Source organism: Anser brachyrhynchus, assembly GCF_964034855.1.
Source record: "Anser brachyrhynchus genome assembly, chromosome: 1".
Lineage (NCBI taxonomy): Eukaryota > Metazoa > Chordata > Aves > Anseriformes > Anatidae > Anser > Anser brachyrhynchus.
In genome coordinates, this window is record NC_137694.1 from 76,493,992 (window position 1) to 76,519,335 (window position 25,344).

General features: G+C 40.7%; 1 protein-coding gene across 2 annotated transcripts in view; it reads left to right on the forward strand.

The window, feature by feature from the left end:
- The window catches only part of LMNTD1 (lamin tail domain containing 1), a 213,958-nt gene that overhangs the window by 45,591 nt on the left and 143,023 nt on the right, over window positions 1-25,344 (forward strand). For both annotated transcript variants that reach the window (XR_013948842.1, XM_080586096.1), the window contains one exon: window positions 913-1,035. Coding sequence is in view for 1 of the 2 variants with exons in the window: in XM_080586096.1 (XP_080442222.1) it covers window positions 913-1,035 (123 nt within the window). In the remaining variant the exon portion in view is untranslated. The remainder of the gene's footprint in view (window positions 1-912; window positions 1,036-25,344) is intronic.

The following is a 25,344-nucleotide window of genomic DNA, read 5'->3' on the forward strand; positions in this document are numbered from 1 at the left end:
TTTATGTAGCCATACCCTTATAGCTGGAAAAAAGCCTTACAATTAATCCTTACAATCTCAAATATAGGTAGCAGACAACTATCCCAAGCCATTCCCCAGCAGTACTGCTGACTTGAACTGAAAAAAGAATTCTGCTTGGGTTCCCATTTACCTCTGAAGGGTTTGCTGGGGACTGTTCCTCTCTCACCTGGCGCTTGCTTTTCCAGTCTACCTCTGCATCCATTCCTTGGATGGCTTTTGTACTTATGCTCCATATCAACTCAGGGATTTGTTTCATATCTTGCTTGCTTTATTCTAGTTTAAGGACAACATCAAAGAAAATGGAGACAAAAATAGCTGGTGAGAATAAGTCCTTGAGACTTGCAGATGTAGTTACTCTTTTTATACAGAGGAAAATGAAACCCATCATAATTAATACTCATTGTTGCTTTACTAATTGTACAGCTCACTAATCTGTTCAAATCTTGTGTTTATGGGAAAACATTGAAATAAATGAAATGAAAATAAATGTTACATGGGTAAAAGCCTTACTTATTATAAACAAAATAGTAATAATGCTGTGTGGTTAAAAGATCTTTTAGGAGAATCAAATTGGTGGAAGAAAGCATTTCTGGTGAAATGCTCTACAGTGTTAAGGTAAATCCAAACAAATATGCGTGCTCATGTATTATTCCCTAAATGCTTTCCAGGCTTGTTCTTAATGAGTATTTTGTCTCCCACAGTCACTGCTAATACAGAGAAATTTGGAGCTGCTACTTCTCTCCCATCATGCTGTGTGTTTGGAATTTGCCAGCTGAGGTGTAGTTCATCATATAAACAATGATGGTGTTTTGTTTCCACTTTGATAATTATACAGCTTGCATTGTTTGACAAGTCCCTCACATATGTACATATGTTTGTTATTTATTGCAGTTTCAGAAGCTACAAATGAGATTACATGACCAAGTCATGCTGGAACAAGTACAATGGGAGAACCAGTGCCTGAATCAGCAAGTTACTAGTCTCACAGCTGCGTTTATGGCACTGTGGAAAATGGTGAGATCAATATAAGAATAATAGGCTGTCTGAATGTTTGAGGCTTGGAAGCAGGTTAAAGCACTATTTGATTTTATACAGCTGAGGTTTTGTATGGGCATGTTTTCTTCTGCATGCTTCAGAACATAATTCATTGTGTGACTAACGTAATGTTATTTACTTGAATGCATTATGAAAAGAGCCTGGTGTTCATACACATTTCTGGAAGGCTTCCAAATGCAATATTGCCATAACAGTCTTGTAGTGCTATACCTAGAATAATTCAGAGGAAAGTTGGAAAAGTAATGTGGAGTGGGTTTTTCCCTCTTAAACCCTCTTAAAAGGAGTTGAAGCCTGATATGGCTTCATCCTTTAGAAGAGAGATTTTTATGCAGTCGTTTAAAATAGGGGGAGGCACTTAATGTTTTCATGGCTGGAAGAGGGGAAAGGCTTTTACTGTAGGCAATAAGATAGCTTCTGCTATTTATTTTGATAAATTGCATTCTGGTAGATTTGACATAGGAGCTGTGTATTACATTTGTTTTGTACCATGTAAGCCTATGTGTGGCTAAATTTTCAGTAAGTGCTTTTGGGTGAGAATAACTTTTCTTACCTATTGACATAAATATGAACTACAAAATGATCTGATTACATTGCATTAAGGGGAAGCAGTTCTTCCTCTTCCCTCTCCAGAAGATGCGACTGTTTTCAGTCAGGTTACTGCATGGGTAGAGTATTTTCAGAATGAATTCCTTTATCAATAGAACAGTAATAAGGATGAAATGTCATCTGGGAAAAGAAATACAGCTCTAAGGCTAGGCTTATGAAATTGGGAGTAGAGGAGGAAGCAGTATCATTCCCTCTTTTATCCAAGAGATCTGCTGCATTCACCTACTGTGTTTGGATGAAGTTACCTTACCTCTTGCTGGAGGAATATTAACTCCCATCCCCAAGAGTGTGCCAAACTGCTGTTGGGCCTCTTGGGATGAGCTGTTCTATGCTATTTGTTTAAAATGCAGGTGCCCAGATTCTGGGTGAGGACACAGAGCAAGAGGTTGTGGATTCTGTTTTGCTCTGTCTCTGGACAGTGCTTTTGTTTTGTTTTGTTTTAATTTATTTTATTTTATTTTGTATAGTGGAATAGCTGAAGGCTGTTCTTCATCTGCTTGGTGATCTAGACTCTTGATACTCCTGCAGCTTGTTTGGCTTGTGTCAAATGTCTGTTAACTCCAAAAACAAATGGCTGTATTCTCAAGGCTTTTCAGAAGTTATGCTTGCATGTTGTGATGGAAGGTGCACATGCCAGTAGGAAATCTGACTGCACATGATCAAGTACAGCTGAACTTGGTTACACCATGGCTGTTTCAAAGCTGCATTCTTGTACCAGGAACTGGAGCACTGGACTCTGCTACTACTACTGCTACTTCTTCTCTCATGTTTTCTTATCTAAGGCGTGGCATAATGCCTAACTCCTGAAATGCCTGTTGGCCAAGTGTTAACTGCTGGAAGGGAGTCAACTTTGGTCAGGAATCTAACTGCCTATATTAGAAGGCTGGTGCTTAATCTCTGCTGGATTTGCTTGCCAAAAAGTTAAGAACCAAGTATTTTTTAGGTGGTTGTTCATCCTTGCTGTGTAATCAATGCAGTGGGATTAATCTCTCCTAATTTAAGCTGTCCAGAACTCTGTCCTCTCACTAGTCATTTGAAGGGTAGATATGGCAAATCATTTCAAGGATACTATTCATAATATAAGAGGAATCATTTTCTGGATGGACTTCCCTCCTAACTGCACAGGATACTTATATGACTGGGTTGGAGTGACAGGGTTCAAGTTAAGTGAGGAGACAAATATTTTGTCTTTTGAGCCCAGTAAGGACAGCTTCTAGAGGTGGTAGTGAAGGATCTTGTCCTCTTAGTTAGCCAGCTATCTTGGATACTTAAAGCTGTGGTGTACAAAAATGCCTTTTTGCTTAAAAGTAGATTAAAATACTTTAAAGATGCCTTTTATCTTGGTCTGGACAAGATCAAAGACATACTGAAATTACGTTAGTATCTGTGAAACAAGTGAAGTGCTGTTTGTCTCTTTAGAAGAAATAATGCAACTGGAAGTTTTTGATTTTATTGGACTGAAGCTTTCTCCCTTTGCTATCAGTAAAGTTACACTCAAGGTATTGAATCCAAGATGAATATTGCCATGCTGCGCATACTGGATTTCTGTAGGGTAAGTAGAAACAAAAAAGGATATTCTTTAAATGTGTCTATTTTAAATCAAGCTACATCTGGAAAACTAGAACAATGTAATCCTATAAATGAAAAGATTCCAAAGTCCTTTTGCCAAACGTATTGCAACTGTTTGTTAATAAATAAAAACTCTCTCTTGAAAAATTTGAAGTATTTCTAGCACCGCTTTTAAAAAAGTGACATTCTGGGTCTAAATATGAAGTTTGCTAAATGAGTTGTTTCGTAATCTGTTTCCAAGTATAGTCATGCAGCATTGTCAGCAACTGTACCTCCAGCTTGTGCTCATGGTTTGTTAGAAGCTGTATCCAGATGTCCGTCAAGTCTACTGTTCCTGTGCTTGTTGCACAGCCAAGAAGTGAGACTTCTTTAATATCTTTATCGATGATCTGGATGAGGGGATCGAGTGCACCCTCAGTAAGTGTGCAGATGACACCAAGTTAGGAGCATGTGTCAATCTACTTGAGGGTAGGAAGGCTCTGCAGGAGGATCTGGATAGGCTGGACCGATGGGCTGAGGCCAACTGTATGAAGTTCAACATGGCCAAGTGCCGGGTCCTGCGCCTGGGGCGCAACAACCCCAAGCAGAGTTACAGGCTGGGAGATGGGTGGTTGGAAAGCTGCCTGGCAGAGAAGGACCTGGGAGTATTGGTTGATAGTTGGCTGAATATGAGCCAGCAGTGTGCTCAGGTGGCCAAGAAGGCCAACAGCATCCTGGCTTGTATGAGAAACAGTGTGGCCAGCAGGGCTAGGGAAGTGATTGTCCCCCTGTACTCAGCTCTGGTGAGGCCGCACCTCCAGTACTGTGTTCAGTTTTGGGCCCCTCACTACAAGAAGGACATTGAGATGCTCGAGTGAGTCCAGAGAAGGGCAATGAAGCTGGTGAGGGGTCTGGAGAACAAGTCTTACGAGGAGCAGCTGAGGGAGCTGGGGTTGTTTAGCCTGGAGAAGAGGAGGCTCAGGGAAGACCTTATCGCTCTCTATAGGTACCTTAAAGGAGGCTGTAGCGAGGTGGGGGTTGGTCTATTCTCCCACATGCCTGGTGACAGGACGAGGGGGAATGGGCTAAAGTTGCACCAGGGGAGATTTAGGTTGGATATTAGGAAAAACTTCTTTACCGAAAGGGTTGTTAGGCATTGGAATGGGCTGCCCAGGGAAGTGGTTGAGTCAGCATCCCTGGAGGTCTTTAAGAGACGTTCAGATGTTGAGCTTAGTGATATGGTTTAGTGGAGGACTTGTTAGTATTAGGTCAGGGGTGGGACTAGGTGATCTTGGAGGTCTCTTCCAACCTAGACGATTCTGTGATTCTCATATTATGTTTGGCTTTTACTGATAAAATATTTAAATGTTCCAGACGGGAGACCAGAGTGCAGGAGAACTAGCTGAGCTCCCTCCAGGACGTTGCTGAGGCATGTGTGTCCTTCCTGAGTTTCTAGTGGCAATTGCAAGCAATGAAAGGCAGATATCTGGGCTGCTCTGCTCAGGCAACATAGTAGCTTTTGAAAAAATTGATTTGCTCATCAAAGGCTGATGCAGAGACTATTGGAAGAAACATGAAGGAAAAGTAGTAACTTCTACTAGTTTTCTCTGTAGTGTCTGCTTTAAAGGAATCGACTATTAAAGGAACAGCTGTCAAGAGCATTTGCAAATTGATGTTCATAGCATGTTTTAAGATAGCAGAGAACGAGCAAAGCTACAGAATCCCTTCTCCCACAGATTTCTCCTGTAGGTTGAACAGTGCTCAATTTGGGACCTGGTCAGTGCTTGATGCAGAAGGTCAATCCTTTGCTTGCTGTGTACTGATGTACTCCTCACCTCTTCTGTGAGGTCTGTCCCTAGCCTCTGTGTCACAGAACCCAGACCTGCACACGCAGCCTGAGGCAGGAGGGAAGGCTATTCCCCTGTGCTGAAGCTGCCTGTGTATGCTGCTCACACTGAAGTATGTAAACTGTCCTTTCTTTCCAGCTTTGGTTAGCTGAAAATACAATGTACCAGACACAGAACCTTTTTTTCTTGCCAAAGCCTGTGACAGTAAGTCTGTGGCTTAGGTGCAGCTCTCTTAAGCAATGTTTGCACTACTGTGGAGCAAGTCTTTTGCCAGGCTGTGCAATGCCTGTGTAGAATAGATGCAGAAGCAGTTGTATGTAGAAGGAAAATAAGACCTCCCTGTCAAAGATCTCAAACTTTGGCCCTTATAAGTAATTCCACAGTAAAAGTGGTATTAACAAAAATATCTCTTCCAACTGAGGGTTTATAGTAAGAGAATGGCAACCTTCCTGTTACCTCTTCAGAGAAATTGGAGAACCCTGTTGTTGCCGTGTGAGTCTGCAAATCTCTCTTTCCTGGGAAATAAGCAGCAAAGTGAGGAGTCAGGTACTGAGAAATCCATCTTGGCCTTGATCCTGCCCCTGTGGGGATTAATGAGTTCTGGCTTATAACCACAAGGAACAGCTCCCTGGTGTATGTTTATGAATGCTGAAACATGGGTGTTTGCAAACAGCTGTAAGAAGCTCTCCACAGTGTGTGTGGAGAAGAGCTTCAGGGGTGCTGACTCAGATGATAATGTCTGAAGCAAAATAAATGAGACTTGTAGCAAGCTTGATAAACTCTTAAGAAGTTTTCTGTTAGAGGGGCTTTAGTGAAATGATGTTGTGAAGAATTAACTCATAAAAGATGAATGTAGGATTTGTACAGGTACTCTCAAAGGTTAAATTTTAGTCTTTTGGCTGCATCTTAACATGCAAGTCAGCGCATAGTCTAACACTGTGGTTGAAAGTATTTTAAAATGCTTTAAATCGAAAAGTAAAAGGTGACTAAAATATATGTGAGTTTATTTTATTAAATTTACTGACTCAGTTAAATATATTTCACTTTAAGGAAGTATTTAAAGCAGTATTACCCAAACAACCTAGCAATGAGTTAAATCAAAGGGAAGCACACTTTAGGTCAACATATCAGAAGTTAAATTACTTTGAGCTGTGAAGAATATTCTCTTGCAGGTGAAAGACTGTACTAGGTTAGGACACTGTACAGTGCATGGCAAAATAACTTGTGTTGGCAAAGGAGTTGGTGTGTTCTGATGTCAGTGAATGTGATGTCACAGTATGCTACATCACTTGGGACAATCTTCTGCTGAAAACATTGTGTAGACATCACAGAAGATCAGTTACTGCATACATGTTGACTTATGGCAAGAAAACCCTTTAGGTCTTCAGCTGGATTTGTCTCTTCCTCAAAGTGGTGCCTCTGGAAAAACTGATATGGTAAGAACTTTATACAATCCTGGCAAAAGCATAAGACTTTCTAAAGCTGCATACAGTCTGCATAGGTTTAAGTATTTAAATAATCACCAGTGTGTTGTAGCTGAAGACTTTTCTGGAGTTCCTTTCCCTCATTTAGGGAAGAAGCATGAAACGTCAGTACGACTTCTTGTAAGATTTTGTCTTGCTGAAGTCCAGGAAACACATGCAGTCTTTCTCAGAGTATTCTGTTTCTGTGATCAGCCAGAGCAGGACGGACAATTTGAGTCAAGTGGGTTCAACTCCCTTCCCCCTTTTTAAAGGTTTAAATCCAGGTTGGTTTTGGAGTGGAGCTTTGTTTCTCTTGTGACTGAGCTATTTTGCCTTTACTAAAGGCTAATCTAGTATAAGTGCTGCTGTTGAAAACGTGTGTATTTGAGGTATTTAAGGACTTATTTGCATTTAAACTTGTGTTTTGAGGTCTGAAGCTGAATAGCCCCTAAGACCATCATAAACTTTCTTTTGAGATAGTGAAGCTTGGTAGATTTTTTTTTTTCACTGCAGTTTTAATGTTATCTATTAGGCCTGGCGTATGTACATGAAGAGATGAATGTGTCTCCCTGTTCCTCAGTTAGGACTAAATTTAGTGGGAGGGAAAACAGCCACAAACATTTCTACACTGACACAGCTTTATCAAACATCAGCTCCTTACATACATATGAACATTCAGTAATGATGTGCATTATCTATGCAAGATTTCCTTCTACTATTCTTCTGTAGCATATGTTTCTGGGTATGTATTTGTATGTTCTTGTATAGCATGTGCCTGCATGCAGGCAGCAGAGTGGCTCTGCAAGTCTCCCCAGCCCCTGAGAGGCTCTGCCCATGGCATATTCAGCCCCCAGGGTAGCACTTCAGGTGAATAGACCTGTTATTACAAGGAGGAGGCTGCAGGAGCAAGGCCTGGTCCTTGGCAGTACTGGGGTTCATGGCAGTAGATAACAAAAGCAGTAACACTCCTTAAGAAGCTCCTTTCTAAGGGAGCTCGAGGCTTTCTCAAGGGAGAGAACTGAATGGCTGAATAAATCCCTTTCTGCTTTGAGGACACACTTGGAGACTTCAGTCAGTCAGGCTGCTCCCAACTGGTTAAGTCAACATGAGGTTGGTTTGTGAGCAGTGAGACTTGGTGTAATGTGTAGACCAGCCAGCTGGCAATGAGACTGCAGTTCTTGCAAATGTTTCTTTGTGACGATAGCTTAGATGCAATTAAGTTAGAGGTGATTTGCAAATGTTGTGTTCAATTCAGTACACTAACAGCTGTCACCAGTTTGCACTCCTTGGCTTGGCAAGGTGAACTTCTTCCCTGCCTTGTCTGACTTCTGTGAATCCTAAACTCTCAAAAAATTAATACTAGTATGTTGTAAATATATCACCTTCTTAATGTTAAAATTAATCTTAAGATTTATCTGTCCTTTGAAACACTTATGAGCTACTGCTTTCTTACTTCTCAGGACTGTGGTATTATATATTCATAATGACAAAGCAGAAACAACTCTGATGCAGATGCTCTCCTTTATCTTAACTGGACTGTATTCTGCTTCTGCCACACCAGATAGAGCATCATTTAAACCTAGTCTTTAAGAACTAGACACATGCAGCAGGGAGGAAACCTGCAACGTAAAATTAAGGAGGCAGGACAAGTGAAATGCATAGCTCGTCCTATGTGTCATGAGATGACAAATACAATCATCTTTAGAAATAAAGAAGATGCATGTCACAGAAATCCAGTGACTGCATTTTGTTGTGGACTTTTTCCAGTAGCGGAATATATTAAAATATTCCAGGAATCTAGCCTAACTTCTTGTTTGTACCACATCTCAGTTGACACTCAAGTGTCTACTCGTTACTAAAATTATATTTTTATAAGTTGTGGTTAGAAAACTGAATTCCTGACTGCAATCACAGTGAGTGGTAGAAATAAGAAATATATACAGTGAAATACTGCAGAGTGCTATGTGGTACTCTGTGGTACCTCACACTATTGTTTGGATCTCAGTGGAAGACAATGCATCCATCTTATCTATATATAGATCCTTCTGTTGAGGAACTAAATATTCTAGGGGCCTGACTTTACTCAGTGAAAATTCAACAGCACAGCCTCTCTGTGGCTTGTAAGCTCTACTGGCAGACAGATACTTGGATAGAAAAATCAGAGCTTCCTTGAATTAACAAGCTCTTGCACGGAGAAATCAGACTGCAAGTCACAGGAATACTTTTTCTTTAACTCCCCTTTCTCCCAGTACAGGCTGTAGATGTAGCCTTGACTTCCTTTATCTGCTACAGCACTGAGCTGAGGTAACTTGTTGCAGGTCAGGACTGAGGAGCCCCTCTGTTACTCTTTCTGCTGACAGGAAAGATGGGAGAACAGCTTAGGGGTGGCTTGGTTACACCCTGTGCTTTGATCAGGATGTACAGTAAAATTCCAGGCTAGCCCCTTACAACGATAAGTAACGTGGGAGGTGAATGCTAAAAACATGAAAGACTTTGATGCAAGAGAGCAAATAGGGAGAAGCCAAGAGTCTTCACATGTCTTTTTAAGCAATCGTAGGAGTAAAGCAAGAAGACGGTAGCTTCTTCCATGATGCTGTCCCCTTCTTTCAACACAATACCACATGCATTTCCCATGTTTCCATTCTCTAAGCAGTGTCTCAGTGACCTGCTTGGTACTGGAGAGCTTAATTCTCAGATGAATGACTGTTCCATGGATGGTCTTTTCTGGCTCTGACATCCACAGCTATTGTTGCAGCTGTGACTTTTTGAGTGGATCAGTGACACTGATTTATATTTCTGCCTGCCAAAGGGATTTGGATTTTAAAATCTTTTCAGAGGCATCTCAGCCACAAATGTTGTGTTGACCATTTGGTTATATGAGACTAGGTCTACAATGACCAACTTGCTGCAGAAGTCAATCACTCTTGGGTAATTGGAGAGCATGAGAGAATATGCAGGCTCACAGTGCTTTCTTTTCACTTTGCATATTGTAAGGCAAACTTTAGGAAAGGTGAAAAGAGTGATGAGAGCTGCTAGGAATTTTTTAATAAAGGTTTTTTTGGCAAAACACAAGTTTCTGTCAAGAAATATTTTTATTCACAGCATATTATTTTGCTGTAGCTGACAGAATTTCTACTTCCAGAATGGGATTACTAAAGGTGGAGAACTTTTAAGTTAAAAAAACTTTCTGATGAACTGGAAGTGTGTACGTGCATGTATGTGTGCGTGAAACTTGCACTTGCCAACCAGCTGTAAGGAATGCAGTGCTTATCTGTCCTTTGTTTCATTGTGTAGAGCCCTTCTTAGTGATACTGGTTCTTCTGTAAAGAAATCTGTAGCTCTGAGCAGGGTGCATGAAGAACTACAGGTTTAAGCTTGTAGGATCCTGGTCAGTGTTACTTCTAATTAGAAGTATGACTTGAAAGGCAAATTGATTTTTGCAGTGTGACTTTGGCACCCAGTGGCACTGCTTACTACTGAGAAAGATGAGATTCGTTGAGAGTAGATGAGGTTAGTTGAAAAGTAATGCTTGAGATCCTGTTGTATTTTTGTATGACTTTTGAATTCAGTAGCTTCCAAATATTTAAAAGTAGCTTTCATTCATGAAGAAGCACCTTCTCTGAAGTGCAGACAAAGTAGGATCTCACTCTTTCAATCAGAGATGACTTTTTGGAAGGAAGGCATTCACCTGGATTCAGAATGAGGCTGGCTACCAAATTACTTTCCCCAGGGCTTGGCTTTAACTCCTGAGTGCTCTAGCCCATCTGGAACATGCTTTTTTTCCTTTTTTTTTTTTTTTTTCCTTACTGTGTCTCAGTCTGAACTAAATTGGCTACTGCAAGACTTGCATGATAATTACAGAACTAAATTCTCTCCAACATGTATATACTTACAGAAGCTATTCTGTCTTTGGGGTGAACTATTGCTCACTTTAAAGGCTATATATTTGCATGCATATATGTATGGGTGTGGAGGAGAAGAACAGGCAGGCAAAAGATGTAATTATTCAACAGAGGCCTTAGTCTTACATTATAAATATGGATCATGACTTAAGGAGCCTGAGGACATAATATATTATCTTCTGCTTGAATATCTAGTTTTAATCATAGACTTGCCTGAAAGTCCTTTCAAAAGATAAGCACTGACATTTAAACTACTTCTGATGTATACATTTTTCTATGCACAGATACAGTGGGCTTTCGGGGCAAAAGGGCTGAAGACAGGAGGGTGCTGAACTGAAACAAAGCCAAGTCAGCCAGATGGATGAAAATAAAATTTCCCTATTAGAAAATGTCTATAGTTATGGATATAGTTATACTCAAGGATATGTTCAGTATAAATATAAAATCTTTCAATTGCAAAGATAACTTCTTGAAGCATGAGCATAGGTGCTGGGGAGTTGGTTGATGCAGATGTGGATGCTGGTTGCAGCCCTGGCACTGGCTTTAGGTGGACTACTTAATCTCTTACAGGCCAAATGGGAGCTGGGCAGGATCTGTTCAGCCTGGCGAGCTTGTCTGAAGAGCAAGCACAGTTGTATTTCTGCAGATGAGAGCCATGTGACAGCTGTGTCCAGCCTGCTGTCCTTCTCTTGGCAGAGAAATGCACAAAAGTTCAGCAGGCATGCACCTTATCCTTTATATGCTTGTTGTATTCGTAGCTCTGTTAGCCACAGCAATGAAATGTGCATGCAAAATGTGTGTAGAAAAGAGGTGTTCAAGGTGGCATCCAGTCCACACTGCTGGAGAGGCAGAACCATGTGACAATCCCACCTATCACACTGAGGAATGGATTACATGGTTAGTCTTTAGGCTGTCCTATAACTAAAAATGAACACTGGGTAAAAATGAATCAACTGTCTTGTGGGTTATCTGTCTTTCTTTTAAATTAATCCTTTGTGATAACTGGCTATGTGAGCCTTGTTGTGGTAAAACTAAGGTATTCTCTTCCCTTGCTAGTTCTGGACTTAATGGCATCTAAGTTTTTAAACATTTTTTTTCTAATGTTAAAGAAGTTTCCATGATACAGTGCCTGTGAAATACTAGATATACTTTTCCCATGATCTCAGGTGATGTCCTGTAGACACTTATTCATACAGTTCACCCAGCTGCTCGAGTCATCTTACTGTTTAAACCTACCTATGGTGTTACATTGAAGCAGAACACATAGTTGAGTGACTGTGGAATCAGGTGAATGCTTATCTTGTTATTCTGAGTACTGGGCTTTTTATTGAGGTAAGACTTTGCGTATCTCAGCAGATGGAGTGCAATAAGCCCAAATTCTTTTGCTCTAGAAAGAAAGAGCAGAAGGGTGCACTAGCTGCTGGTACTCAGCTAATGAATAAGCATCTCTTTCTTGTCTCTGGCTGCAGAACGCCATGTGAGAACTAGGCTTGGTAGAGCAGATGAATGCAGATAGTGGTGCGTAAGGGAGCAGATAAATTATGGAGTATGAAACCCAATAAATGAAATGGACTTTTTATGACACTTCAGGAAAAATAGTATTCGTGGAGAAAAATGATGGGTTTTGTTAGCTAATATCACCTGTACCTTTCCCCATGCTGAACGCATCATATGCTATAGCATATCACTGTATCTATACTACCTACAGTACTTCATGCATCTTATTTCAATGGTAAATCTTACATGTTAAGTGTCTGTTTATATTTGGGCTACTCTGCATTTGTTCAGAGCAAACTAAGGGAGTAACTCTTTTCCAAAGTAGCTAACAAAAGCTATGGCATAAATGCTCAGCGATGTTAGTCAGGCAAAAGACTGAAATTATCAAGGAAAAATTAGACATTTCCCTGAGGGAGCCAGGCATGCTATTAAGGGATAAAATTTGATGAGACATGACCTTTTTCCCCAGGAAAGTCTAACCTTTTTCTTTCTTCCTACTACTTATGGAGTCAGAAAACAGACATTTGCTAAAGATTGCTTCAGCACTTTAATACGAGAAAAAGCAATAGAAGGCTGTGTTCAGATAGCACAGAACTAGATTCCCAGAGGTGTTTTACATCCAAGGCATACTGTGCTGGGGCATCTCATTGCTCCTAAACTGCTCACAACCCTGGAGTGATGCAATGAGCATGTTACTAATATTCAGTATTGTGATAAGCAGTATGGGAGTGCAATGTCAGTCCAAGCCTGCTGCCTTCTAGCACTGCCTGCAAGTTGTTCTGCCTGCAGACAAAAACCAGGGTACCAATAGACTGGGGCATTTTTGGCTTTATTTCAGTATTCCCTTTTATGCACGGTACTGACTCCTGTAAGCTAGAGAACTGGAATAACCACTGCAGGAAAATATGCAGGCAGATTTCTCATCCTACAGAAAGAACCTATAGTTCCAGCAGCAGGGAGTTTTGGAAGTTGTCCTGCATATGTTTGGTTTACTTCTGCTATTTCTATCTTTATAGTTTAATATATATAAATAGGGGCCTTTAAAACAGGCAAAATAAAAGGAACACAAAAGCCAGTGTTATAGGGGTAAGTGATAAAAACTTCATCTACTTGAGGGTAGAGTCATAGAATCACTTAGGATGGAAAAGACCTCTAAGATCAAGTCCAATTATTAACCTAGCACTGTCAACTCTACCTCTAAATCATGTTCCTAAGCACCACATCTGCATGTCTTTTGAATACCTCCAGGGATGATAGTAACACTTAAAACAAAACAAAACAACAACAAAAAAAGACTCTTCCTGTCCCATAAAGCAGATGCTGAACCCATTATTAAAATTCAGAGTAGTTTTCCCCTTCTGTGGACAAAAGCCCCACTTTCTCAGCACAGTTTCCTTTACAGACTGCAAGTCTGTCATGTGTCTTGACAATTAAGGATGAGTTAGGAGACAGCTCTTATGTTAGCTTTTCTTTCCTGACTTTCCTGAGCATCTTTAGATCAGCAGTTAAAAAGAGACATATTTGGGTAAAATACAGAGCCATCAAGAAAGTGCATCTTTTTTCATGTGGCAGAACCACATCGATACCAATAAATACATGTCTGAGCCTACTATTTCTAAGTGAGAGGTGAAGAGGATAGTGATAGCCAGCTGTTGGAGGAGGAGCGGGATATCTGAGGTAAAATCTCAGTTCTACTGGCCTGTGCCTCACTGTGCCTCAGCAACTGGTTCTGGGAGTTCATGAAATGGGAAGGAAGGGTCTCCCTTTTGTGCCTTTTGGCATATACAGATAAGAAGTGCTTCATAACAGGAAAATGGTGTTAGATGTTGCTTGCAGTTTGGGCAGATGCCAGCTGAACTGCTAATGCAAACGCTCTGGCTTTTTCCTCCAGACATGTTGACACCTGGGTGCGTGTTTCGTATTACAGGTATGCCCCTAATTGAGGGTTAGGAAGCTCCTAGACAGAGGAGGTGGTAACTGTCAATGAGGTGATTGACACCTTGGCTCAAAGGAAGACGAAAGTTATTGCACGGCTGCCAAGGAGAGTACAAAAAACTTAATGGCTGTTTTGGAGGGTTTCTCTTTGAGCCCATAGAGCTCATTAAGTTGGTCTGACTAGACAATATGCACAAAAAGCATGGGTAACAAAGCAGATTGCATGCTGAACATGCTGAGACTTTTCTTGCTGTGGCCAGATGCTAGGCTGAGGAAGTAAGTCAGCATTACACCAAAAGTGGTCATCCCCTGTTGGTTTCTGAAACTGCTATTGTCAGAGATTTTCCAAAATAGCAGCACCAGTCTGATAGGAAAATGAGCTTGCTTTTGTGCTGTGATTTGTTATGTTAATGCCACTGATATTTTGTTGCTGCTACAGGACTGCTCTTATTAATAGCCAGGCTACTTTCTGCATAGTTCTGTGTTTGTATAGCACAACGGAGGTGTCTATGATAAGGACTGAGCACAGAGCAGCTCATGGGCTCTGAAGTCATGAGGAATTTTTTTTTTTTTTTTTTACAGGCTGCTTCTAGTTCTGCTTCTAGATCTCTGTCCCTGTTTCTGTAGTTCTCATACTGAGTCTTGCTAGGAGAGCATAACAGAAAACTGTTTTTAGTGGCTTCAGTTTAACTGCAAAACCCTGACCTTTTGGGAAGGTATGGAAGTGGATCCATGCTGTTGGCTCCTAGTACCATTACCTGGATGTTACCTGGAGAATAGTGAGCCATGAATGGACCCCTGAGCACAACTGCGATGAATGTGATCTCCTCAGCTTCCCTGAAACAAGGGAGTCTGATTAGACCCCTGCACGTATCAGTGCAACTTTAGTTAAGATGATTCTTTATTCATTGGATGAATGAGTAAAAGGTATGTGGGGATTGACTGTTCCACTTTGGATATGTGCCAGCTCTTTGAGACATGGCTGTTGGTGATCTTTATTATTAGCTTAAGGCAGTGTAGAGGCTCAAATGGAGTAAGTGCTCCTTGAGCCTGGGTAGGGAAGGGTCAGAGTTTAGGATTTGGGCCTGGTTTTGAATTTTGCAGCTGAGCTGGAAAGACGACAGCAGCCAGCTTACTTGGGACTATCTACCAGCATCATGCAGTGGTTTGTGTGCGACTTCAGCTGCCACTTCTCACCTTGTCTAAAATGAGTCTTGTAGAGCGGTGTAAGAAGATAGACATCAAGGTATGCCACAAATGGTGCATGTGGAGCTATCTGCAGCACTAGAATTCTGACTTTCTGCTCATTTTTCTCTTGAAAACAAATCTGCTTTAGAAATTGAATGACTAGGTGACATTAGCACAACCCTATTATGTACATCATTGGAAAAGAAACCTTTTTTTACTTTTTTTAAAGTTTTTACTCAGAATGAGCTACTTATATGCTTAAATCTCCAAAACTAAAAATGGCTTTCCTTTATTATCCATATTCTGTTTTTATTCATGCCAGGTGCCAAAAAAAAAGTACAAGCTCAATAAGTACTTTTTTTAGGACAGCAAGCATATTTTCTAAATGGACTTCATCCTGAGATTTTATACCAAATCCAAGCACCCTCAGTGTGGACAAAGCAGAGGGTTCAAATTAGATTTAACTTTTGAAATTCAGCTCTTCTGTAAATGAAATAATTCTATTTCTATTGAGCTTTCAGCTTAATTTTGGTGTCAAGTTTGGCTCAAAAGAGAAATCTTCGTTTTGGTCCAGTTGCTGGAGGCTATGGGAAACCCTGTTTCAGGCTATACTGAGTCTTGCTAGGAGAGCATAACAGAAAACTGTTTTTAGTGGCTTCAGTTTAACTGCAAAACCTGTTTCTGTAGTTCTCATACTACAGTTACTGTTTAGTTACTGTTTAGTTACTGTTAGTTACTGTTTCTGTAGTTCTCATACTGAGTCTTGCCTCACTGAACTTTTGCAATGTGGACGGTGGTCTGCTTCCTAGCATGATATGGGCATTTTGCACAGAAATGCACAAGTGTGGAAGCGATGGGTCTCTGTAGATGCTCATGGTCCTGCCTCTCTTGTGATGTGCTGTAGCTTGCAACTTCTGGTCTCTTGTAATTGAGGTCATAGTTCTTCATAAATTTTCTAGGACTTTCCCTTCTGAAGTACTGGAATGGGTATCATGTGGGCTTTCTAGGAAACTAAATATATATGTGGCTAAACAGATTATAAGCACTTTAAAGAAATGGCTGAGATCTGCTGTCCTTTTAGTCCCTCAGCTACGGAGATCCCACAAGCACATTCCAGGTTTCTCATCTAGTCCTCAGGTAGTTTGTGCTGATGCTACGTCACAAGGTTGCTGTTTTCACCTCAGTCTTTCTGGGCCTTGGAATTTATAAAAGCACCTGAGTGAACCCTCCTTTATGTCAAAAGCTATTGTGGGAAAGGTTGCCCAGATCTTGTGCTCCACCATGGTAGTGGGCAGAGCTGGCTGCATGCCTAGGACAGACGATCATACATGTGGGACTATTCTGTTTCTGTTAAGACCTGATGCACAGGCTTTTGAAATCCTTCTGGACTTACATTAATGCAACCCTGTCATAGCAGAATCCTCATGTTGAGGGGGAAAAATACTGGCTGTTGCAATTGAGGATGGGCAGGAGAGGCTGATGGCGAAATATCACTCTCTTGTAGGCTTCCTGTAGCTCCTGTTACTAACAGTCATTGCCAGTTAAACCACTCACTCCACTGTAATGAACCTGAACTACCAGGTAGCTGACCTGGTTCCAAGTCCAATGATATAGGAAATGCTAGTGGAGAAGAGCCTCCCCTGTAGTCATTACAACTTTTCTTAAGTCCTGAGGGGTTGTATGTCTGGTCACTTCTGGGGATTTTATGTATCATTCTTTGGCTCTGAGAGGAACAAAAAATGAAGTGATATTCTGCTTGTGTGTGTGCATGTTTGTGTGTGCATTATAAATATATGTGTATTGTAGTAGTATGGCTTCCTTGAGTATGCGGCTTTTAAGATTGCACTGCATATATGTTCTCCTCCCTGACACACTACTGAAATTCAATGAAATACAAAAGAGCTGAACACTTCAAAGGTAGTTGTGTTACTTTTCCCCTTACGTTGAAGATTTTTCATTCCTATCCTGTGGTTTTCATTTCTTCTCTACTTGGCTTTCAGGTCTGTACTGGATCATGCTGATGAAACTAATGCAAGAATTTGGCTGCTTAAGTGACAGTTGTGCCTATATTTAGAAAATGCTTTAAATGACTTCTGTGCCCCCACTGAATCCCATTTTCCATTACTGATGCTTATTTATGAGTAAATATTAATGAGCATCAAGAATTGACATTCATACCACAGTTAAAATAATTGCTTAGTTAGAGAAGGATAACTTAATGCTTGCTAGTAACATCTGTAACCATGTAATGCAAAATAAGATTTGCTTGTATTTCATTAGTATAAACCTTGGCCAAAGCTCTGATACCTGTTGGGTGTCAGTTTCTCTAAATTGCATTTCAGTAAACTGAAGGTCAAAGAAAGTTTGTGAACCACATACCAAACTCACAAGTGCTTGACTTGGCCACAGTTCTGTATAGCAACCAAGAAAGACATTCCAGCTGCTGCAAACTTTACTAATCTTTTGTTTCTGAATTAGAATATAATAACGAATGAGCTGAGTGGTAGTCATAACTGAGACTTTTGAACTAGATCTAGTGCACACTGCTCTGGAAAATCTTAGTTCAGTATCTCTAACAAGTCTGGGAACTTCTTGTGCTTTGGCTCTTGTATCATTTTTTTAATATATGAAGTTTGCTTAGCTGGACCTTCTTGACAGAACTGAATAGAGCAGATTGGACTAGAGGCATAATATGAAAGCAATGTGGTGTTCTTCTAAATATAGATTTCATCTTCTCTGCAGCAGGTCCTTTTTTGCTTTGATATCTTACCCTGTTTAGTCGCATGCTGTCATTTATTGTCACATACATGTAAAATGCTGTGGTGTAGTTGCATTGTGAGAAAACTGATTTGCTACTTGCTCAAAATAATAATAAAGGTCTCATATAGTATCAAACATTTAGCTTTCAAGTAATGAGAACGAATATCCTTTCTCTTTCACTAGGGGTGTGATGATGCTATCTATCCAAATCATCATCTTGATGAGGACCATTTGGTGTTTGCAACTCCCTTTTCATTATGCTACTTTTGGCTGGGTATCTTTGGGCAACTCTAAGCTCAGACATACTTGGGCTTTCCTTTTACATTTGGGGTCGGGTGGTGCATGAAGAGGGTGCAATGTAAATTCTAGAAGGATTATAGAATTTCATGCTAAAATCATAAGTTTACCACAGACTAATAAATTCAATCATGACTTCATTGGTACTATACTGATTGAAAAAAGCCTAGAAAAACAAAGCTATATTAGCTATACAGATACAAGTGTCTGTGCAGAGGCTGGATATATTATAATCTTCGGGATTGTTTTCAGTTCTCTTAATCTAGACATCCCATTGATCACATCCTCTTTGGTCTTTAAGGAGACATGGTAAAAATACCAGAATTCATTTTGGTCATTCATTTGGTGGCAGCTTTGCTTGAACCAGCACTCAACCACTGCCGTAGCACATAGTCGTGTTCCGGCCTCTTGCAATTACCTTTGATTACCAGGACTAATTTGCAGAAATTCAAATGGGTACAATATTCTTCTACATAGCCCATTCTTAGTGGACCTTCAAAGAACTCCTTCATCAAGTCTATCTGAGGAGAGCTGCTTGGTTTGAGCTTGCCTGAGGAAATACCAAAAATATCAGAATAGTGGCTTGTCCCTATTCTTCTACCTCATTCCTCATGTGGCTCCTATGCATCTATGCCTGCCTTTGCTTATTGCATTCTCAGTGATCCTTTAGTTTGCTTTGTAATGGGAATGTCATGTCTTGGCAACTCTTTCTCCCAGCTCTAAACAAGCAGAACAATGTGCGCTATTCTGGTATAGTATCCACTTTCAGTTTTGTAACTCCTTGATTTCCAGCTTAAAAATAGTTTCCCCCCTCACTGTCTTGAGCTAAAATAAATGCAACTTAAGTCATTCTGAAAGGGCATTGTCTTTTTTGATGAATTATTTTAATCGGTTGCTTTGAAAACTGCACTTTTTGAGCACAAAAAAACTAAGGAAGAAGAGAATCCTCTTATGGATAATGTGCCTTTATGAGATTATCTGATACTTAAGCAGTAGAATTAAAATCAGGGAGCAATGCAAAATGGTTCTTTATTTAAAAACAAAACAAAAACTTTTCAAGTAAAGAATGTAAAGAAAATACAGCAGGAAGAGCCTGGGTCCTGACTGGGAAAAATCAGCCCACATCTGTTGAAAGCAAGGCACTGTCTTCCATGCAGGGGAAAAACAGGATCTGTAATACATAGTCAATATCCCCATTTAGTGTTTCTGAGCTTCTACCAAAGATGTGACTGTAAAACACATGGGATTTGCTGGACCAGCTAACTCCAAAAGCTAAACAGAGTGAATGGCCTTGGTCTTCAAATAGCCTCAATGGTCAGAAGCTCCTTTGAGTTTACAATGCTTTCATTGCTTGCATATTTACAAGATGTGAATTAAACTAAAATCCTTCCCAAGCATGTGTTGTTGCTTGGCAGTCTGCTGGGTAATGCTCTTTGCATGTGTTTTTATTTTGTGGGACAGCTTTTTCCCCACAGGTTTATACACTGACTTTTTTTTTGGACAGATTAAATTGTGAGACAGCTGATCTGATTACAGATGAATGCTTTTAGTTAATCTGAAGGAGAGAAGTTGTACTTCCAGTTATAGAATTACATATGGTTTGGTTGGGGGTGGGAAAGAATGAAGTTTTATGTAACCCTGGCAGGCTAATATTTAACAATGCTTATTTACTGCAGAGTGCCTGGAGGCACGGCTGTTTCTGCATATGTGACTTGTGTTTGTTGTTCCCTTTGGAGAGGGGAGAAAGAAAAGCCACGAAGGTATATTCTAGAGCAGCATGCCTCAAACAGATGACTATGGTTTAAGATGGAGAGCAGCAAGATTAAGATGCTGATATTTGTCAGGAAGTAAACAGTCTAATTTAGCCCAAAAAAGTGGGACAGCTCTTGTATTCTAGGATTACATCGGTTCCCCCCCCCCCCCCCCCCCCCCCCCGTGAAAGTACTTACAGTACTTACAGATTTCTTTTATATTCCTTTTCATTAGGAGGCAGCCAGACCATTCAAAAATTAAGTTTCTTCTTCCTTCCACACATCTAAGTTTAGTATTTTCTCAAGTTTTTCCCCACTACATATTTTTTTGGTAATGGAGGAAAGTAATTTTGTAAGGTAGGGAGTGAGAGAACAAAAACAGTTGCTTTTTGTTTTGAGTTGTTAATATTTCAAAGCTTTACATGAAATCTTATGAAAAACTTTTCATGCAGTCCTTTGCTTTGGTTTTAAATATTATCTATTAATAAAAACTCCACTTTGAAAGTTTGTAACAGAAATCTTGTGGTGGCTTTTGTAAAGCAACTCACAGTTTGCAGCCTCTGGGAAATAGATGCCAAGTGGGGAATTTCTTTGCTTGTTTATTGAGCTCCAGGTCTCTTCTATTTGTCACACGATGAAGAAAATAAAAAAATAAGGACCAATTTCAGTATAGGTTAATCTCTCATATGTTACTCTTGGATGAGCATGGTGTTCTTTAAAAGAAAGTATGTCATACTTATAGTGCATTTTTATTTTCCTGGTTCTTTCTGGCTACCCAGGGCTCTCTTCCTCCTTGTTGGAATTCGGAGCAATTAAGCTAAGATTATTTGTGATGATGTATCAGTGCACAGACATCAATGTCCTCTTCTGCTTGGGACATCTAACTCCCACCTCGCAGGAGACTGGCAGGTGGGCTTCTGTCCTAGACGTAAAATCTCAGGCTCCTGCAGCTCAGGTAAGGAAGGCTTTTTAGCATGAAAGATGCTTGTTCTTGGAAAGTGTCTGTTCTCTCCAACAGCCACAAAATGCAGTGTAGTCCTGGGTGCAGATTATCTGACAGCTGCGAAACACCAGAAGTGTTGGCGTGTTCCCCATGGCTTGTTCCCAGAATGTAGCTGGGGCTCTCCCAGTGCCCATCACAGCAGCAGATCCACCGGTGCTGGTCACAGACCACAGAAGAGCATTACCCAGTGTGGGTGCAAAGCTGAGATCCAGAGGGCAGGAGGTCAGTCACAGAGGCCAGTTATGACTGCCTTTTGGAGCTGCAAAATTCCCTTTTTTTTTTAAGGTATATCCCAAGAAAGGAGCTTTGCAGAATGAGGAGACAGTGTTAAGATTGACTGGTTTAAGGAGAAAATTTTTAATTCCTGACCTTTTATACTGGCATAGTGAAATCAGATTTTTACAGCAGTCACTTTAGATATAAATTATGCATTGTTATTAAACAGTAATCAAATGATTCAAATGCAATTTAATTTTTAATTAAATAATTTAAAAGTGTGCTTTAAATATACTGCTTTAATAAAATGCTACTTTCTGCTGCTCTTTTGTCAAGAACTTTATTAACAATGTTGAATATTTTATAGTGCCAGGGGCATCATGTCTCCTCAGATATTGCCAATCTGATAAGGAAGTCTTAAATGTAATTTCTTCACATGGTGGACAGAAAAGTATCTGACAATTTGTTAAATGGGAACATATAGCTTTGAAAAAGCAAATTAATAAAATAACATTAGCATTAGAAAATATAGCTGCATTGTATCAAATATCAGCCAAGGAATTATCTGATGTATTACATAGACTATTTGCATTTAATTCAAATACTTAATCTTCTTTCCTTACTGGTAGTTTTGGTACTGAACTGTGAACTGTACTCTGGTGCGTGAGTGAGCATAGCATCACTGGAGTCCAGTGCAACTGATACTCTTCCAGTTTGTTCTCTAGTAGTAGTGGGTTTTAGTTTACCTGATGAACCGATGGAGACGTGTGGCTCATGAATGTCACCCTAGGCTAAATCCTATATTGTGCTCCGTACCCTATACATGCAGGAAGATTGGCCTTATATTTGTAGTAGAGAGATATGTGAGGTCTGGACCAGCTGTGACCAGTTTGTGAAACCCTCTGGAGGAGTGGTGGTGCTGGCCGGCACTGCCTGCTGGTGGAAGGGGTGCACTTCCTTAAGTTTGGAGGAATTAGTGCAGGTGGGTTTTCATCAGCTTTCTGGGGCAAATGCCCCCCTTGGGGAAGGGGCAGCAGCAAGGTGAGAGATTCCCATTTGGTGTGTGCGTTGTTTTGGGGCTGGACAGCCACTGCAGGCAGCGGCACGCTGGGGCCAGTGTTGTGCAGCATGGCCAAGCAAGGGCCCTGTGCTCAGCATGGGTTATTCTTGTGGGCTCCTCTTGACCTTCTAGTCCACTACAGCCACCAGGTAACGAAACAGCACTTCAGCTGTACCAGGCGAGCAGCCTGAATATGAAGCTGGGAATAGGGAGAAAATTCTGCTTATGTTGCAGCAAAAGCTTTGCTGCTGCAATACTTCTGAGGTACCCTTGGGAAGGTGGGAAGATCTCTGATTTCTGGGTGTATTCCCCAGTGCTTTTCTTTCAGAGGACAAGAGTTTTGAAAAATGCAAAGAGATTGCATGGTCCATGATCATCTAGTCCTAAAATTCAAGTCCATGATTGATATCTTATGTGGAGATTGCTATGGAAGGGTTAAATATTTGCAATGGGGTGTTGCATTGTTACTCCATAAATACTACCATTATGTCCTATTTTAAGTGTTAGGAAACAAGGCTATCTCGGATGCTGTGTTTTCCAATTTCCTGGTGCTTGCTGTTTCCAGCAACTTGAGTCATCTTGTCATCTGCTTCTGGTTATTTGGACCTTCTTTTTGTAAGATATAGCTAAATGAATAGCTCTTGTTGCTGCCAGTAGATCTGGGAGACTTCTGTATATGTCTTCAAAACTTTAGAAGACATGAAAATTTCCCTTACTGTACTATCATGGTATGTTCTGAATCATACGGGGCACAAAGAGGGGTTGTAAATGGTCACTCTAATGAAAAATCTTGACTGGCTTTCACTTGGTAGTTTATTTTGTCTCTACCAGTTCAGTAGTTTAATGGCAAATATTTTTTGTATTCCAGAGTTAATAATCCTAGGGCATTTCTAACATGTGTCCTCAGTGTTGAGCAAGTTATACTTTCTAGTAAGTCTAGGCTATGGATTTCAGAATTACTAAAAGTATTTCTTCACTTGGGTCATATTCAGCAATAAAGCTTTCTAGGCTGAGAGGGGAGAATTGTTTAAAAAGCCAAAATGTTTTATTTAGAAGGTTTTGGAACATTCTGTTCACATACAGACTGTCTTTGTACAAATTTGGGCAAAATTATTTGGAGAATGCAAGTTATATGCAACTTTGGGTTTTGGACTGAAAATATCTTCAATCTATGATAGGCTTCCTGTTCAATTCTGCCATTGAGCCACTCTTTCCTTGTATCCTTTCCTTTGCATATCTCTACTCTAAATTAACTTCTCCCTTGTGCAAGGTGGCCATAAAGCTGACTGGGATTATTTCTTGATGCTCATTGTAACTCAGTAGGACAGACCCACTTATATGCTTCTATTTGTTTTACGCCATTTAGATGATGCAGACCAGCCAGTGCATTGCAGTTGCTCTGGTCCATGCAACTGGCTTGAATAGCAAGTTAGACGTCAGTGAGGAGCTGCATCTAGGCTGCTTGTCTTACCCCCACAAAAACCAACAAAATGATAAACTACAGAGATCTCAAAAGAACAACACTCCAAGGATACGTAGAGAGCCAAATCCTCAATGGTAATGTTTACCTAGACAGAGAAGCAGTGTTCTCCTTGCCACTTGCCAAAAGGCAGTGTTTCAGGGGATGTGATAGATGAAACCTTGGAGATTTGATTTTGCTTTCCACGTGACAGGCATCTGTTGCCTGGGGAATGTGTTTTTACATTCTTCCTCCTTGGGTGGTTGTACATTTTGCTACGGGTTGTTTAAGAAATTCAGAGACAAAATTGTAGTGATAATCACTTATGCTCCGAATAACAGTGTAATGTGTATTTTGTTAGTAAAGCTAGAGCAGTAGCAACCATGGCAAAACTCAGTATTATTCCTGAGTTAGCTAAAGCTTAATTAAAGTGTCTGAGTTTATTTAAGCTGTCTCTTCACCTACCTTCGCCTACCTTAGAGCTTTCCTCCCTGGAGGCATCACTGCAGAAGGCTCCTGACTAAAAGAAGCACTGGCATTGACTTCAGCGTTGCTCAGCACAGGCCTGGCCTTACGGTTCCAGTGATACTGCTGTTGTGGCCAGTTTCTGGGAAATGTTTGTATAGATGATAATGTTGGCAAAGAAAGTCCTCGTTTTTCATGGGTTGATGCAGTCACGAGGAGAAGTTAGTTTTTCTTCTCTGTGCTTGCAAGTCTTGCTTAGAAGTGCCCAGAGGAGATGAGGGCTCATGGCAGATGTAGTGTATGTACTGATAACTCCTCATACATAAGTCCTCGTACAGTGAGTTCTTCTATGGACTCCTATTTAAAGCCTTTATCTCTAAGACAATCCATTCCTTGAGCTACAAAAATTGAGATGCTGGTGGAGTTCATGGGACTGCACCAGAAGCACATCTTGTAGCAGTCTGTCAGCAGTTCTTTCTTTAAGGCATTACTTTATTAAATAACACCTAGCTTAAATAGCAGCAACATTGCCATTGCCAGACTGTTTTGTAGTTGCTCTTATACAGTGTATCTCTGTGTTTATGAAGTAGATTGTTCCCAAAGAGTGTCTGGCCTCTTTAGGTAGCCCAGTGATCCATGTTACCACATTATCTGAGCCCTGCACAGGTCTGAATGCCTATCACCACGGTGTCCCTCTGGAGCAGGAAGTACACTTGCTCTTACTTTATAGATGAGGCTGAGACCTGGCTGTGCTGCAGAATGAAGATGTGATTTGCTGCGGTGTTAATTGCACCATGCTAGTGAGGGTAAGAATAGCTGGTGCTGGCAAGCAGTGCGCAGGTCCTCTGTGGACCCTGGGAGGATGGTGTGTGTTGGTGGCCGTGCCAGCTGTGTACTGCAGTCCGTGCCAGCTGCTGTCACTACTACAGTTACGCTGGGGAGTTGGAGTACGCAGGAAATGACTTAGGCTGTCATTCTGCTGTTCAGATACAGCCGAGGTGACGTGCCCAAGGTCATGAAGAGAGCAAGTGCTAGAGAAGTGAATTGGGTTGGGGAATTGGGAATAATACTGCTATGCCTGATCTGCTCAGAAAAGCACCACTTTCTCTCTGATGTGGGAATTATTAAATGTTTTGCTAGCATCAGAAGCTGAACTTGTAGGAAACCCTTGCGGAGGGAGTAAGTTACTGAAGACTGGTGTCACAGCTGTGGTGTGGTCAAGTACAAACTTGTATCGACGGCTGTGTTTCATACTTGCTAATGCTTGTGT